This window comes from Chelmon rostratus, chromosome 1 (genome assembly GCF_017976325.1).
Source record: "Chelmon rostratus isolate fCheRos1 chromosome 1, fCheRos1.pri, whole genome shotgun sequence".
Taxonomy (NCBI): Eukaryota; Metazoa; Chordata; class Actinopteri; order Chaetodontiformes; family Chaetodontidae; genus Chelmon; species Chelmon rostratus.
In genome coordinates, this window is record NC_055658.1 from 32,596,150 (window position 1) to 32,614,203 (window position 18,054).

At 46.1% G+C, this 18,054-nt stretch overlaps 2 protein-coding genes across 2 annotated transcripts; one reads left to right on the forward strand and one right to left on the reverse strand.

Annotated features, from left to right (window-relative positions):
- Positions 1-1,569: 1,569 nt before the first annotated feature.
- cebpg (CCAAT enhancer binding protein gamma) lies at positions 1,570-7,178 on the reverse strand. Its single transcript, XM_041952593.1, has 2 exons — positions 7,042-7,178; positions 1,570-4,775 (listed from the first exon to the last, which is right to left on the reverse strand). Exon 2 carries the CDS (start codon positions 4,673-4,675, stop codon positions 4,178-4,180), a length of 498 nt encoding a protein of 165 aa, XP_041808527.1. The 5' UTR covers positions 4,676-4,775; positions 7,042-7,178; the 3' UTR covers positions 1,570-4,177.
- Positions 7,179-11,417: 4,239 nt separating this feature from the next.
- On the forward strand, positions 11,418-14,616 carry cebpa (CCAAT enhancer binding protein alpha). Its single transcript, XM_041951465.1, has one exon. It carries the CDS (start codon positions 11,599-11,601, stop codon positions 12,496-12,498), a length of 900 nt encoding a protein of 299 aa, XP_041807399.1. The 5' UTR covers positions 11,418-11,598; the 3' UTR covers positions 12,499-14,616.
- The last annotated feature ends 3,438 nt before the right edge of the window (positions 14,617-18,054 follow it).

Sequence of the window (18,054 nt, forward strand, 5' to 3'; positions counted from 1 at the left end):
ACGTGAGATCTCTGCTGGAATTGAACACAACGTTCTGCGAGTTTGAAGATGAAGCATGTTCTGCTGATTTGAGGGATCAGAATAGTCCCCACCCACTGCCCTGCCGCTCACCTGCAGCTCCAGCGTACCTCCTCACCTTCCACGCTGCTCATCAAAACACACAAACGAGGCTTTCTGGCAGAAAGCCGCGAAAAAGGACTCCCCCCCCCCCCCCCCCCCCCCGTTGCTGAGGATGATCTGAATCGTGACATCACGTTGTCTTCACGAACAGCCTTGTCAACTTTTCTGTCGTCATGTCATTCAGCAGCTCGGCCGTCTGACAAACTGTTGCTGGAACTTTCCCACAGTCACAGAAACCAGCCAGTGGTGTCAGTTAGTTAGCAGGTTATTATAACGAGCTCATCAGCTCAGAAGCAAACATGCACAAACACACACACTTAGAGCCGACCCACCTGCCCAGCCAACAAACATTCATGTTAATCAACACCTGCACCCGATCCCAACTTTATGCCTTACAGCAGCACGAACATCAGCACAGCTGTCAGGACGCTGCTGCGATCTGCTTCCTGCTCTGCAGCAGGCTGATCCTGTCAGAGTGCTGCCCCCCCCCCCCACTGATGTTAGTGACATACAATCACACACTTTTCAATCTCAGCATCACTCCAGTAATTCATAGGCAGACTATCAACCTGGTATTAACTTACTAGTAGCCTACAAGTTAGCATAACTTGATGTGATACGTGCCCCTACACAGCACAGGTTGCCTCTACACTATCCAGAGCTGCTGATAGCCCCCCCCCCGTCACTGCTGCTCCACCCTGGAAGGTGACAGCACCTCGACATGAGTTTTCAGGGGTCTTCCCTCCTTAATTGACGTGTCCCTCCTCTGTACTGGTCCAGCTTGGGAGCGGTGAGGGACAAAGTGGCCAGAGAACTTCACACTTGTTAACTTCCGTTAACTTGTGTTGTCTTAAACTGTGAAGGATGCTAACGTCCTCCTGTGTCATGTCGGAGCACAAACCGGTCAGGACTGACTGCAGGATTTTGTGGATTTCTGCTCTGAGATCGCATCCAAAGACCTCCGTTCTGGTCCATTCATCTTAAACGTAATGCAGAGGACTCAAAATTTAGATTTCATGAATACAGATATTTATTTTTTGGAGAAGGCATAAATTTGGCATTAGAGAAAACATGAAAGTATTCAGTTTCTGTGGTACTGTCAGTTTTTACTGAACTTTGACTGGTGTAAGGCTTCACGCTGCCGTCCCGTGGTCTTTCCAGCTAACAAGGCCCAGATAGAGTCATCTGCAGGTATATATTTACAAAAAGTTACTCAGGTGGAAAAAAGCCCTTCTCCCTCAGTGTGTTCAAACCTGTTACTCAATGTCTGACAGCTGGAATAAACGTTCATAGTGTTACCTTTGAAAAGAGACCAGAACCATGCAGGTCCTCCACGTGGTTGAAGACCAGCTCTCAGCTGACTCTGGGTCTGTCTTGGATCGGTGTTGTACTGGACTGGCATGAACAACTTTAAAACACATTCAGAATAAAAAACTGAAAACACACGGCTGAACTTTTATACTGAATTTTAATTTACAATGCACGTTTCCCCAGATTCCTCTGATATAAAAAAGCTTAGTGACGACAGAAATGCTGCCCAGCAACATTCAGACCAAAGCAAACATGACAAACATCCCAGCACAGGTCATTTTACAGAAGACAGCACGACAGAAAACAATCTGTGTTTCTTAATTTATCTGTCAGAATATTTTTCATCTGACACCCCCCATGCAAAGGGTTCATTATGAACATGCTGCTTTTTGGAATCAAAGTAGAAAAACGAACAATAGAAAAGTGAAAAAGATGAAGGCCGAACGTTCCCACAGCCGTACGACACGTTTCCCACAAGCTGGAACTGTGTGAACCAAACAAATATCAGCTGATTCAGCTCTTCACTGTCAGAGTCAGCCTCACCAGAGGCCCCCATCAGAGCGACTGACAGTCTGTGACGGACTTCAACTCTGCTGCTGATGAACAACTGCTACAAGAAATCTGCTACATGAACACTGAGGTCAACTACAACTCCCACGGTGCATGTGACTCACAGGCAGCCAATCACAGAGCTGAAGGTTTCAATCAGCTCGCTGTCAGATCCTGGATCAGATTCTGGATCAAGTCAGTAACTATGACAGCGTCTGGCTTCAGCAGCAGAGGCTCATGGGTACTGTAGCATTCAAAACAGCCCCCCGCACTGGCTGAGACAGGTTCACTCATTCATCCACCCAGTGTCCACCTGTGAGACTACGCTTCCATCGCTGAGGACTGGACTAGAAAATGTTCAAATATTAGTTATGCCTCACCACAGCCGGCTTGTGACAGAACTTTTTCAGAGACTTTTCAGAGGTTTGCAGTGCAGAACCTGTTGGGAACACTGGTGGAACGCTGAGCTGAGTGGCTCAGGAGCAGCAGGACTCAGACAACATTCCTGCAGGGAGGCAAAGCTCCTGACAGACAAATCCTGTGGGAAACGCTCCACGCCCGCACAAAGCTCACATAATTATAAAGTCTGACAACAACAGGCCGCGGCCCCGCCCTCAGGTGGAGGCCCGTCCCCATCTGCAACGACCGCATCTGCAGACGGCGACCAACCCGGCCTGGTTTAAATGTGGATTTAGTTCAAACCGCGGCTGGCCTCGAGTGTCTGATCCACCTGAGGCGTCGGGGTCCGCCCTGCACGGACGTGCGGGTGGGGGGCCGGGCGGGGCCATAAAACGGCAGATTACTGCACAGATCTCTGTTTTTAATCACAACCTGGGCCTTGTTGTCATATTTGTGGCCAGTTGATGTTATCGATCAGTGGAAGCTCAGACAAGCTGCTGCTGCTGTTCTCTGATTCGTCTCAAAGGAAACTGAAGAGTGAACACTTCCTGGATGTTATTTTAAGATTCACCCCCCCCCAAAAAATAGATCAATAAATGAATCAGTGACTGTTGGTTGATTTGATTGATCATAAACATTGAAAACTCGAACATTTTCTCTTGTGCTTGTCTTCTTCGAGACTTTCTAAAAGAAAAACCTTCTGGAACATATTCCAGCTGGACCTGGTTTGCTCTGTGGACCAACAGGTGAGCTCACCTGCAGATACATCAGCCACAAATATGTCAGGGTGGCCCAGGAGGTGAAAGGAAAGACTGGACTCACCGAACGTTCAGACAGCAAACATTGAAAGAGATTCTGTAAAGGACAGTTCTGGTGTTTCTGTGTGGAGGGCCGGGGGTCACACTGAGGCCCCCCCTCATTGTTTATACTCTGCAGAGTAATGCATCAGAAAGGTCTTTTTCAGTATTGATGCTGAGTCTTAAAATAATGTGAATCATAATCAAAGACCCGGCTGCGACCCAGAATTGTCCTTAAAGCATCACCATGTAGTGAACATACCACATAAAAATTCTCTTTAACTTGACATTTTTAAAAAATTCTTTGTAGAATAACAGAAGAAAATACACATCCTAAAAAAGGGAATCTGACGATTTACATGTTCATCCTGTGGCGGCGGCGGCGGCGGCGCACTGAGTTCGTCCACATACGGCCCGTTTCAAATGAGCCACCATGACACAGAGACGGCGGGTCCCACCGACGTCTGCCGGTCCAGTTTCTCTGATTCGTTCAGTGTGAATCCTGATTGGACGTCGTCTCAGTTTGTAGGAGCTCACATCACCTCACACTCCTCCAATCAATAAATCAATCAATCAATCACCCTTCACAGTCTGTTCACCTTCTGCCACACATCAAAGTCCAAAACCTTTCCATGACAGGATGTGACTCACCGACACGAACTGGAACTGGTTTCACTTCAGTTTGAGTCAAATGTTACAAATTCAGGAAGTTTTTATTGATCTTTAACTAGAACTGCACCATTTTTTCCAAAACTTCAGCTCCTGGTTTCATTTTTCAGAATTTCTCCAGCGTTTGAAAATAAATAAACTTTTCAAGTTTTCCAGGAGGATTGTGGGAACTCTGGTGGAGATTTGGGGGACGAGGGGATTAAATATGAGTAAATAACTAATAAACTGAAGAAAGGCAGTGAAGAAGATTCGAGGCCGTGTTTCCAAAGTGAGAAGTGACAGAAGAGCTGAAGCAAACGATGCTCCTGAAACCAAAGACGTGGCTCCGCCCCTCACTGCCCGTTGGTGGAGGCGTTGTTGGGGGCGGGGCTGGAGCCCTCGGCTCCGGCGGGCGGCTGAGCGTTGTCGGCCAGGTTGTGGGCGTGCTCCAGGAAGAGGTCTTTGAGCACGCTCAGCTCTTTGCTCAGCAGTTTGATCTTGGCCTCCAGACGCTCGTTCTCCTCCTTCAGCTCGTTGACGCGCTGCTGCGTGTCCATCGCCTTCTGTTTGCTGCGCATGCGGCTCTTCTTCACCGCCAGGTTGTTGCGTTCGCGGCGTTGGCGGTACTCCTCGCTGTCCTTGTCTGCGTGGGGTTTCTTCATCTTGCTGGGGGGGAGGGCCTTACCGCCTCCAGCCGAAGGGTTCGCGGGGACGAGCTGGGGGACCTGCTGCAGTCCGGCTACGGCCGCCGGCAGAGAGGAGGAGGAAGCGGCGGCGTGGGCCTGACTCTGGATGACGCTCACGCCGTTGTGGTCAGCTGTGGTTAGTTTCGGCTGCGACGGCCGGCTCATTTGGATGTGCTGCCTGCAGGTGCTGATCTCTGAGTCTCCTCAGGTCAAAGATGGAACGCCAACAGGAAGCGGAAGTTCAGACTCTTCGCCTCAATGGAGCCTAGAGGAGGACGACACATTAATTTCACTGTCAGGTAGCAGAAGAAGAACAGTTGCTTTCATTATTGATCAGCCTGCTTGTTATATCCTTGATGCACTGATTGTTTGGTCTCTATAAGATACAAGCTGAAAAAAGATGAAATTAACTGTTCTGTGTTTGACATCTGGAGTTTCTCCAGGTGGTTTTATTACAGTAACCTGAACATCTGCTGGACCAAACCACTAACAGAAGAACTCGTCAGCTGTACTCGTACTGTGCACCGTTACGCAACACTGAGAGGAAAACAAACATGGCTGATCATGACAATTGTTTCATCTGGTTGATGCAAACATCCAGTGTTACCATAAATCAATCCTACATGACCCTTGATGGTTCACTGTCAGAGATAACACAGTATAAATGGTAAACTTGCTCAAGGCTAACAAATTTATATAATCTCACCATGAATTTATCATCATATCAGGCTCCAGACTAACAACATTAAGTCACATGTGGCCATTTTTGGAGCACCAGTGCGAGCTGCATTTATGTCCCCTGATCTGTGTATATCACGTGAAGCAGCAGCAGTGTTTCCACTGTTTGTCAGCAGCAACACAAAGTAAATCCCTCTCACAAGAAAACAGAACATTCTGCCATCAATCATCTGATCCACTTTCTGAACACACAGGCAGCTCCACCCGTCCACCTGGAGGACAGGGAGAGGAAGTGAGACGGCGCCTGGATGCAGACAACACAGCCGACTCACGGATGCAGCATCATAAAGATACTTCATACACGAGAAATAACACGGACCAACTGATGAGCACTCAGCCAATGTTAGACCAGTTCCTGAGTCTGCCATCGCTGTCTGTTCGTACAGAATCCATCTGCAGCGAAGCTCAGACACTTAAAGGCCTCACCTGTCGAAGGCCACACCTAACAAACAGCACGTCACCAGAGGAGCCACTAACCGCTGCACTTTGCTGGAGCTATTTTTGGCTGTAGCTACTGTTAGCTACTTAGCTCAGTTAGCCATGCAGCTAGTGACCCTAAGATTAGACAATTAAATTAATAATCTTTGGATGCATAAAATGTCAGAAAATATCGTGAACAGTCTAGTATTTGATTTTTTTTTGTTTTTTCAGCACTTTCTCCCTCAACATATATATTACATAAATATTGTATGAATGCTAGAATTATGAAAATGATTGTTTGTGCAGTATTAACAAAATCAGAAATGTCAGAAAATGGTGAAAATGTCCATCGCAGTTCCTCAGAGCTCAAGTCTGACCAGCAGTCAGAGATATTCAGTTGGCAAAGACTACAGATGAGGAAAGCATCAAATCCTCACAGCTGAGAAGATGGAATTGATTTTTTACTCTAAATTTACAAACTGATTTGTAATTAACTAATTAACTCATCATGGCCGCTCCACAAATCATTGTGCTATTTCTTCTGAGACCACTAACAAAAACAAAAATACATCCAAGGCCCCTGTAGCTTTTTGTGCTTCCAGATCTGTGAACAAACCCAATAAAATCGTATTTTTTACATCTGCAGTCAGGCTGCAGATTCTCAGTTGACCTCAAACCATCAATCAGGAGGCTTCATCACCCCCGCTGCTGCACCCGAACACCCACCACCTCCACCCTGCTATCTCTGAACAGCAGCACATCTGACATGATAATTGGTCGGATTATTATTCCGTACGCCAATTAGCAGCGCTACTCTGATTGGTCGGCGCGTTGCCATGCAGCCAGTCCACTGTGCGCAGGGAAAAGCGCTCCGGGTGAAAACCAGCAGAGCTCCGGCTGTTGCCTGCTGTTGCATCATCATCGACTCTCTTTGTGCCGAGAGAGGGGAACTCCGGAGTCATGCGGGGCAAAGCAGAAATCTCACTGTTTAGGCGACTTAAACGAGGTTTGACACGAGAAAAAAACACTACAAACATCCCGACACGGCTGACAAATCCGCCCGAGTCCTTTCAAGTCCGTGAATTTTCAATTTCAGAGCACTTTTAAGAACTTTTGGTTCCCTCGAGGCAGCAAATAGACGATTCACTACGTTGTGACACAACATTAAGGTTTTGCTTGCTAAATCCAAACGCTGATATGTAGCTAATTTGGCTTTAAACACATGCGAATTATTCGGACTTTCTTCTAACGAGCCGTACACTACCCGTTTAGCCGGGCAGCTAGCCAGCTAGTTAGCTTCTGGTGCTAAACAGCCGCTACCTAAGTGTTAGCTCTCTTTTTCGGACCCATATTGAGCTTAAAACACAGTTTACCTTCACGGGGCAGCTGCGGAGTCAACCATCCGTCAAAGTAGAGAAAGTTTACGTAGAAAGTTGGAGTTAAATTCCGTCTGTGTGAGCTCGGAGTGTTTTTGTTTAGAACATGGAGAGGAGAGGATTGCGAAATCTCTTTTACCATCTACGGCAATGTAAAGGATCAGCCAATCAGTGGCGAGTAGGTGGGAGACAAGCGAGAGGATGGCCAATCATAGATGAATGTACGGCAGAGTGATGCAATGCACTCTGTGATTGACATCTGATTCGACCAATAAGCCTCGGCTATTTTCTATCGGTTTTGTTTATGTAATATGAGGTTGGTCAAATGAGTTCATACACGCATGACTTCATCTCTGAATGACGAAATTTAATCACACTGAAACTGCTTATTACACAGGTTATATTTGTTCTACCTCAACTATCAATAATATATCAATGACATGTGTCATTCCTTTATACAGAGAATCCACCTTTAAAATACTTTCTAGTGAAGAAAAAACAGCTCATTAGCATTGAGAGGTGATAATTACAGAAAAGAGAAAGCCAACAGCTTAAAGTTAAAATATCTGGTTCATGCTTTTAAAAAGCTGCTCATAGTTGGAGCTGAATGTGTGAAATCATTATTATTGTACAGCTGCAACCTCTTCACTGACAGCAGCTCCTCCATTAAAGACGTAAATCCATGTGATCACATTATAAAAACTGATGTCAGTTCTTTTGGTGTTTGCTTTTGTCATGGTGATGACAGTAAATAAAAACTGAAGGTTGTTTCGGAGTGGTCGTTTTCATTTCAAGAGAACTTTGTTCTCTCAGGCTGTGTCCCCCCAAATGAGGACAGTGGATGCATTTAATATCACCCGTGTCATGCTGAGGTGTAGATGGAGGAAGGATGAGTTATGACTGTCAGCCTCCACACACGATTGTTATTTGTGTGTAGCAGCAATGTCTTGTCAGCGTCATTTTCTGTCGACACAGAAGCCGTGCTAGTGGTTGCTAAAAGCAGTTGTTGATTTCAATCAGTGTCCATTGCACTCCCATAAAGTCCGGGGACGCAGCAGAGCCAGATTTAAATCAGGATGGCCACATCTGTGCAGCGGTGCTGGAGATATCCTGACTTGTAGGCCTCGTTCAGACACAATTTAGCCCTGCGTGAAAAGAATGGGACTTATGATGCAACATATCGTGACATCATCCGGCAACACACTGCGCTGTCCAATCGAATCGATGCAGACCCACATTCCAGGTCCAGGTGTGAATCTCACAGTGATCCGTGTCTGATAAACCTTTGCACTCATATATCTGTTACTCAAACTGTAGTTCCTGTATCAGGTTTCATCTCTCACCGGTGCCTTAACCAACATGCCCCCACCAACACAGCCCCCTGCACTGCTTTAACGGCTGTTCTCAGTCTGAACCTCCACTTAGTGCCCAGTATGGGTCAAACTCCACCATCATCTAGAGCCTACATTTCCCATCATGCACCGGGATAGTGTCTTTCATTAGAGCTTCTCTATGGTGCACATCTTTCAAACTCAACACCTCCAGTTTGTTACACACATACACAGAGTTTGTGAGAGAGACAGAGAGAGAGACAGAGAGACAGAGAGAGAGACAGACAGACAGACAGACAGTCAGAGCACAACACCAGACCTGTTTGAATGAATCAATGAATCAAATTTCATTACTTTCCTTTTTCCATCTGGCCAGCTGATCAACATTATTGACCAAGTAAGTAACCACATATTGAACAAGTCATTTCACTCTGGATGTCAATAGATCCGGAGCAGACACAGATGATGCTACTAAACAGTACAACCTTAGCCACAATGCTAATGTTGCTCACAGTAGCTAACATTTCCTTCCCTTGTTTTTATGTCTACTGTCAGGCCAGTTTGTAATTGTGCAGTTCTGGAAATTCATTCACTACTCTTTCATCCATTGTTCAGGTCAGCAGTGATCAGAGCAGCTGGGATCAAAATTCTGTTCATTAATAATTCTTAATTAATGTTTCATGATTTATTGAAAGGCTGTTACCTCATTATGGACCCTTGAACCTCTTCAGTTACCCCTAGAAGCTCCCCAAGGACTACGAGAACCATTTCAAGGATTAATGGACTTCCTAATTATGTCTAGAACATCTTCAAGAACGTGCCTACAATTTCCTCAGTGACTCTTTGGACCTTCTCAAGGATTCAGTGAACATTTCGATGATCCTTAAAAGCTCTTTGAGGATCCATGGAGCATCAGACTTCTGGAAGCTCCCCAAAAGGCCTACAGTAGAACCTCTTGAATGGCCAAGCCACTTAAGCTCTTCAAGGACCTGTAAAAGCTCCCCAAGGACTATTGAAACCTATTCGATGAATTGGAACCTTTTCCAGGACCATTAAAATATCATCCCTTAAACTCCAAAACTTCCTAAATAAAACCTCTAATTCCCCTGAAGACATAAAATGTACTTAAGGACCCTTTACGTTAACAAATTCTATGGAAACTCTTCAAGAATCCAAATGATCTGTAGAACCTCTTCAAGGACTCCTTGAAAAGCTGTAAGCAACTCAATTTCTGTTGAATTTGAAACTGTGATTTTACTCTGCATGCTGCTGCATCTACACTGTGTTAAATCTTTTATTACAGTTTGAGGACAAGGCAAGGCAGGCAATTCAAAGTGCTTTAAAGAAACATAAAAATGCATTAAAATCATAAATACAAACACTTTCAAAGAGTGAAAGAAAGAAAGAGAGAAATTAAAAGATGATAAAAAACATGCCAGTAAAACACAGCAATTTAGTATTTAGATAAAATAATTTAGCAGATATATTTACTTTAAGTAAAAGCTGTAGCAAATAATAACTTTTTCAACTGTGATTTAAATGAACTGACAGACCTCAGGTGTGCAGGGAGATTGTTCCACAGGTGAGGCGCATAATAACTGAAAGCTGCTTCACTTTGTTTTTGTTCTGATTCTGGGGAAGGACAACAGGCCTGTCCCTGAAGACCTGGGGGGTCTGGATGCTTCATATGGAGTTTATAAATCTAGAATATATTTTGTTCCTTAACTAGGCAGCACAGACTCCGAACATGGAGAAAAACAGGGAAACAAACGGAAAGAGCCGAAGCAGAAAATAAATAAATAATCGCATCAGTCCCCAAGAGCAGATCAGATGTTGTCGGCCGACAGAGGGCGCTCCAGCCCGCTGGTTCAGACTCTGCAGCCGTCAGCCTCTCCTGGTGACCCCCCCAGCACTGACATGGACCTTCTTACCCCTGCAGGAACCCCCGATCCGTGTCGGCCCCGCGTGTCTGTGCTGCTCACAAGACGAATATTCTATTAAAACCACTTTAGAGCCGATAAAACCCGAATCAATGACGGGAGAAGAGTCGAATAAATGTTTGATGAACACCGGAGCCAGTTTATATTTGACTAAATGACACCAGTTAACAGGAAGATTTCCAGTTTTATTCATTATTACATGATCAATAACCTGCAGTTCCACTTTTCACAATATCTGACCAATAAGACAAATGTATGATGCCAATAATTAATCACACTCGATACTTTTGTTTAATTGACAACCGCTTTTTATTTATTAAAACAATATTTTCAGACAGAAGAAGATAAATGTCGGCTTCTGTACGTGGATCTTATGATGAAAAGATATGAATTATGCACAAACAACATTTTCACCCAATTTCGCAAATATTCATTTTTACACATATTTTCTAGATATTTCTGAAGTAATCAAATCACATTTATGTCGGTGATTCACACGTTCAGAGGAGGAATCATACATTTATTAACCTGCACATGCACTTTATCTTTCCAGTCGCTCGTGGAGAAAACTGGAAAGCCGTTCAGAAATCTGTCAGTTTAATGTTTTTACCTGCAGACAGACATTAAACCACACAGTGAATATCTACAGGCCAATCACACACAGCAGCGGTGAGTTCTGCAACACTGAAGCCCAGCGCGACTCATTTACAGCAACAGTGTGTGGCAGTAAATGAGTGCAAATTTGGTGTTCAATAAGCAAAAAGAGACGTTTTGTGTATTTCATTGCTGCCGAACTGTAGCCTGGGTCCCGGTCCACCAGAGGCTCAGACCACTTTTTCTGTGTCTCGTCCAGAATGATAAAAGTCTTGGAATTAGTTTGGTGAAAATGATTTCTAAACGGAGTTCGCAGCAAGACGCTTAACGCAGAATACAATGAACGTTTTATACTAGTTTACCTCCGAAAAAACATTCGAGTGCAGTGACAGTGGGTTAAATTCAGGGTTGTGGTGAATGTGTGTGTGTGTGTGTGTGTGTGCGCCCGCCCACTGCCTCCTGCTATATAACCGCCGTTTGACAGCTCAGAGTTTACTGAGCAGCAGGAATCAGCGACACCCTGCAGCCTCACAGAAACCTGTTACCTTCTCACCGAACTTCAGCGCATCGTTCAGCGCATGTGTGCAGCTTTCTGACGCCCCTCTCACCTGAGGACCTGACAGCGTTTCACTTTCTCCAAACTGGATTCTCGGAGCTCCTCGCCATGCCTGTCCGGGTTTAGATACTCAATGGAGCTCTCTAACCTGTACGAGGTCGCTCCCCGGCCCCTGATGAGCACCTTAAACCACGGCCAGCAGCCCTCCTCCGGCTACAGAGACCCGGCAGACCTCGGCGGTGAGATCGGAGACAACGAGACCTCCATCGACCTGAGCGCCTACATCGACCCGTCGGCTTTCAACGACGACTTCTTGGCCGACCTGTTCCACCACAGCTCCCGGCAGGACAAGCTCAAGATCATGAACGGAGAGTACGACTCAGTGCCCTGCGGTCCGGGGCCCCAGCAGCTCTACATGTCCAATTACATGGAGTCCAAGCTGGAGCCGCTCTACGAGCACAACCCGCCGCGCATCCGACCGGTGGCCATCAAGCAGGAGCCCCGGGACGACGAGGACATGAACCCGGGCATGCCTCCCACCTACCACCACCCGCACCCGCATTCCCAGCAGTACTCCCAGCATTCCCAGCAGCAGCAGCCGCACCTCCAGTACCAGATTGCGCACTGCGCGCAGACTACCATGCACCTCCAGCCGGGCCACCCTACCCCGCCGCCGACCCCGGTGCCCAGCCCGCACCAGCACCAGCACCACCACCAACACCCGCACCAGCACCAGCAGCAGGGCGGCCTGAAGCTGCTGGAGCAGCAGCGGGGTGGCGCAAAACACAAGAAGCACGTCGACAAGAGCAGCCCGGAATACCGGCTGAGGCGCGAGCGCAACAACGTGGCCGTGCGCAAGAGCCGCGACAAAGCCAAGATGCGCAACATGGAGACGCAGCAGAAGGTGGTGGAGCTGACCGCGGACAACGACAGACTGAGGCGGAGAGTGGAGCACCTGACCCGCGAGCTGGACACGTTACGGGGCATCTTCAGACAGCTGCCCGACGGATCCTTCAAGCCCATGGGCAGCTGAGAGACTACTGAACCGGACTGGAACCAGACTGGAGATGGACCGGTACTCTGCTGGATTTATACACACAAACGGTTGTGCATGTGTTCATGTGTGCGGACGGACTGAGAGCTGGAAGGAGACTGAACTGAGGCAGCTGAGGTGTTCACTGCAAAACGACACAAACAAGTCACTTTGTCTTCAGCTGAGTCCAAAAACTCACATTTTCTCTCCAAACGTGAAACAACCAGCAAATATTTAGAAAAAAAAATCAGGCAGTTTGACATGAAGATTTGAAAGAATCAAAGACCTGAACTCATTCAGCGGCTCTTGTTTCAGGAGTTTTCCAGAAGAAAAGCTCCTGAAGCCGGACAGAGAACCATTCTAGAAAACTCCTGAAACAACAGGCTCGACTTTGACTGGAAACAGGTGAACTCGTTTCACCGTCATCTCATTGGCTGATCGCTTTTCACCTGTTCTGAGAAAATCGGACTCGTGTGGACTCCAGAGACGAACGGACTTGTTCCGACTTTGTTGTTTGCAGTGTTCATGTGCCTTTTTAAACGTTAGTGTAAAAGCCGATAAGCTCGTTCCCTGCAGACACAACAGAGGACTGCTTGTTTCTGTGCCTTGTTTCCGTGCAGACTGTGTGCGCGTCACACTCAACCCACATATCAGTGCAGCTAAGGTAGGGCGTGATGGGGCGACCCCAGATCAGCCTGTTGTGCATGTTCGTTTCCTCACTTATTTTTGTCTATTTTATACAAGTTACCATCTCCATATCTTCTCCCGATGAACTAGATTTTGTCTTATCGAGCTATGAAATGCAAAGTGCACCCTGCTTGCATATAGGCTAAATTGTATGTGTATGCATGTACGTTTATTTCTTCCTGCAGAGACAATAATGCAGCCGTCCACATGGACGAGGTGCACGGCTGTCTGCTTCACAGGTCGGAGATCAGTTTGATGGTACGGGTGGATGATATGGACGCTATCTGATAGGCCTAAAGAGCAGAGAGTTATCTGATGATCATGTGACACGAAGTTAAACTCACCTTCATCCCTCAGAGGGAAAACAGCTTTTAATGTTTTAAAAGTCAGAAAAATGCTCTAATTTCCAGCTGAAGTGTTTTTGCTGCAGATTTCAGTCAAACGTAACTTTTGAACTCTTTTTAACTGTGAACCACCGTATCTCCACACTGCGCCTCTCAGGTGAAAACCTTGTATCTCCATGTTTAGGGGTTTTTCATGCTTTCAGACCAGCTGAAGGAGTAAAAGCTCCAGAGTAAAACGAACCTTGTAGAATTCACACAAATCATCTCAATCATTGGAGCGGCGGGTTTGTTCCTGCCAGCTCATGTTTCTGTTTCTATGACTGATAATAACTGACGGTTCAACGCCAAAGTGAAAAACACAAACTCACTGTCACAGAGAAAACAAGACTGGAATTGAAACTGTGGTACCTGCTTCATCATGTCACTGCCCAGTAAAAACCACGTATCTCCAAACCTGCTGGTCTGTTTCGGGCTTGCGATGATGCATTTTTAATCAGGTTTGTGAACTTTGAAGGAGGTAAAACTCTGCAGAGAACTGAACACTCTGTCTGCAGACTTGGAGATGTGTGGTTTTTCACGGGACGGCTACGGCAGAGCAGCTTCCTCGTATGCACTATTTATCGTCAAATGAAGCACAGTGTTGTCTTTGACACATGGGTACTGATCTGAAAAGAAAGACACGCCTCGCTCTACATACGTGTTTTTATGTGTCGCTGATTTCGAGAGAAAAACAAACAAAAACAAAATGTGAAAAGGGTTTCTATGCAGCGTCTCTTCCTCTTTTCCACTGTTGAATCATCACACACACACACACACAGTGCCTTCTGGTCCTTTGAGATGACCTTTGACCTCTTGCTGATCTGCTCGTCATTGCTCTGTTGAGAAAGATTTTCAAAGATGATGATTCTGTCAGCGAGGAAGAAGGAAGCACTTTTCTTGTTTTTTTTACAAACTGATGTTAAACCAACGTTTGTTCCAAAGTTAACGTCTCGACTGTAAAATAAGCCTATATATAAATATATATATAAATAATTATATATATGAAATACCAAAAAATCTGAATTATTATAATAAAAGAGCCTGTTTTATCAGACGCTGTTGTGGCTTTTGGTGTTTTTTTTAAATTTCTTTCCTGTTTGGTTCCTTTGTGTGAAGATTTGTTTGTCTGAGGTCAAAATATTTTAGTTCTATTTACACAGTTAATTTTCACTGCAGTCATATTTGGCTCTGAAAAGTCTGTAATTGTTTTTAATGCATGGATTCCTTCAGGCAGACCTCCTGCAGCCAATAGGGGGCACTCACAGGACTGTCAGCTACAAATAAATGTGGTCTAGCTTCACGCAGGCCAGTCTGTAGTTTTAAACTCTCATAATGATTCAGAGGTTGAAGTTATAGAAGAAAAATCAACAGGAAATCTTTCAAATATCATCAAACAGCATCAGAAAACTGACAGTCTCTCTGAGCTGCTGTCTCTCATTTTAAAGGACCTCCATCACTTTGGAGTCTGCAGCTGCACCATCAGTTACCTTCTTCTTCTTCTTCTTCTTCTTCTTCTTCTCCTTCTTCTTCTTCTTCTTCTTCTCCTTCTTCTTCTTTTTTTGACCCTGGGACTGACCCAGCAGCAGAGCCTCTTTATGAAGTGACTGTTAGGTGAAAAGCAAAGAGCTAACTCGTGGTGGGGGGCTGATGGTTAGGAGGGGGGCCCGGCCCTTAATGCATCTGAGCCCAGGGACCATAATCCATCCATGTCCACGGCTTCTCCTGTCAAAATGTCAAACTGTCCTTATTAACCCCAAAGTGGTCCTGAAAACAATCTGGGTGTCTGCACACAGAGGAGCCCCCCCCAACCTGGGCACAACCATCACCCCACCTGCACCCACAGACTCAGTGATAGAGCTGAACCAGAGTAGTAAGGGCCTTGTGCTCATCTTCGTCAGTTGGCTGAGTTTAGTGTATTCATGGTTCATGTCGTCCTCATTCATAGAAAACACACGTTCACATTCAATGTGACTGAAAAACAAACTGAACTGAAGGTTTTTTCTCCTGCACGATTCAAAGCCGAAACAAGCAGAATGCAAAAGATCTGCAACATAAAGCAGATTAACCTCATTTCACCTTCACCTCCATCGTCTTTCTGCAGTGATGCTGCAGGAAGACGAGTGGAGACTGACTCAGTGCCGTGAATGTGATGTAAGGACTTCACCTGGACTTCACCTGCATGCATGATTCAATGTGATGTTAGAAAGCAGTGTGCAGCCGCTGTGAAGGGCCTCTTCAGACAGTTAGGTAATCTGAGTCTTCAGCAGTTTGTCTTTCTCCAAAAGTTCACTCTGTTTGGAATTAGACAAACTCTAATCACATGACACACTCTGATGCGTACGATTGGACGGCTGCAGGCCGGACTTGATGCTCTGACGGCAGATACCATGTGATCCGGCAGCCAGGTACGCAGACCAGCACGATGACACATGATAACGTGTCGAGGACTTGAAGCAGGACTTGTTGGTCTTGACTTGGGACTTGACAGCTGAGACTAGAGACTGACGTGTCACCTGCTAGTTTGTCATTTTGTGCTGAAAACAAAGAAAAAACAAAAGGTGTTTGAGATAAAACAGGCTTTCAGGTAACAGGAAGTGACTCATGAGTGAGGACAGTTTAACGAGCCGAGAGATGATCCAGATCTACGACTGATCTCCATCGACAGGGTCAGTGTGTCTGAAAGGAGGTTTTTCAATCATCCCACAGGATCCTCAGAGACGCTGATCCTGCTCATGATGCCAGCTCACCTTATGTGGTCCATTCTGGTCCAGACCAGGTGAGTCATCGACAGGCAGGTGAGTTCAAGGTCCATTTGAACCAGACAAATGGTTTAAATAATGAAATCTTGATCACAGAAGCTGCAGAAGCTTCTGTCCATGAACTAATTGATTAATAGTCATTAATTAACCAGTTTAGCTTCTCACAGGCTGACGGACACAGCTGAGCTGCTACTCTCCAGCTCTCCGTCCAATCAGAGGTCAGCTCTGTCAGGGGGCTTGTCATTGGTCTGCTGATGTGACCCACTGATAACACCTGTACTGTACCTAATCTGACACAGCTGATCCACATTATCTGCTATAAATCAAAGAAGATCAGACACGTTCATCGTGTTCAGTCGCCGAGTTTCTCACTGAATCACATTTCTTCTTATTATTATGATTGAAAAATGAGTTCTGGTGTATTCATGCATTTATCTCCTGCCAACAAAACAGAAGAACCAGCAACAACCAGAAACCACGGAGCCGTCAGCTGAGTCCGAGCTCAGCGACGAGCTCCACATGGACCGTGAGGGTTTTTATCCAGGAACGTAGAAAATGATTGGAAAAATGACCTGAAATAGTAGAAAATGAGAAATGTAGAGAAGATGAGGAAGAAGCCAAACGTCAACAAGAAGCAGGTTGATGGAAACATGCAGCTGGCAGAGAGTCTGATGATGCTTTCCAGATTTTTCTCACAGAAAAATGACCGACTCAGCACGAAACATGTCCCGAAAACATTCGACACTGAACGCACCATCACAGCCCGACGCAGCCACCTGCAGGACTGTTGAGGCCAGAGCTGCTCCACCCACACTGCTCCATCCCCACTGCTCCACCAGACGTCACTGGTGCTGACATCAGTGGTCACTGGAAACGTCTGATGATGATCACCTGTGACGTGAGCAGGTGAACTCAGCCAGGTGATTCCAGTGCAGAGTTAATATGTCAAACGTGGTGGTTGTTGGTGAAGGTGGGCTGAGCTGTGCTGGCACCTACTCGAGTCAGCTGACCTCAGGTCAGCAAGCTGACCTCAGACCTCGGCTCAGGTCTGTGTGCATGGAGGATGATGAGGAGGCTGCAACCTTGTTTTCTCCTCCACTGCTCTTCCCTCCACCCTTTCCTTTCCTTTCCTTTCCTCATTATCTTTCTTTCCTTCTTCCATCCCCTCTGTTCCTCCTTCTTTCCTTTATTTCTTCCCTTCATCTAGTTTTTTCTCCTTCTCTTCATCCTCTCTCTCCAGTCCTCTTCCTCTCTTCTTCCTCCCTCTTGTTTCACCTGATGTGTTCTCTCTTCGTGTGTGACTTTAACCTCGAGCTGTTGGATCGTCGCGGCGTCTGAGCCGATAATCCTGCGCCACCTCGTCGACATGCAGAGGTTTTCTCACGGTGTGTGAAGACGCTCCGGTCTTCAGTTTTTGGATGAGTGGACGGATCTGTGAGCGATGTTGGACGCAGACTCTTCCTGCGGATGGAAGACATTAGCCTGTGAACTTCTTCTCCGGCTCTTCATCTCTTTTCCTGTTTTATGTCCAGTTGATGTGCAGAGGTCGTTCGCTCTCTGCGTCCAATAATCCTCTCACATTCACCGCTGTCATCTTTAAGATGCTGTCCAGTAATTCTGTCCTGTAGACCAGTGGTTCCCAGCCTGGGGGGCAGGGCCCCCAAGGAGTCACCGGAGAGGTCTACGGGGGTCGTGAGATGATCAATGACTTGGAAAAAACATATTTC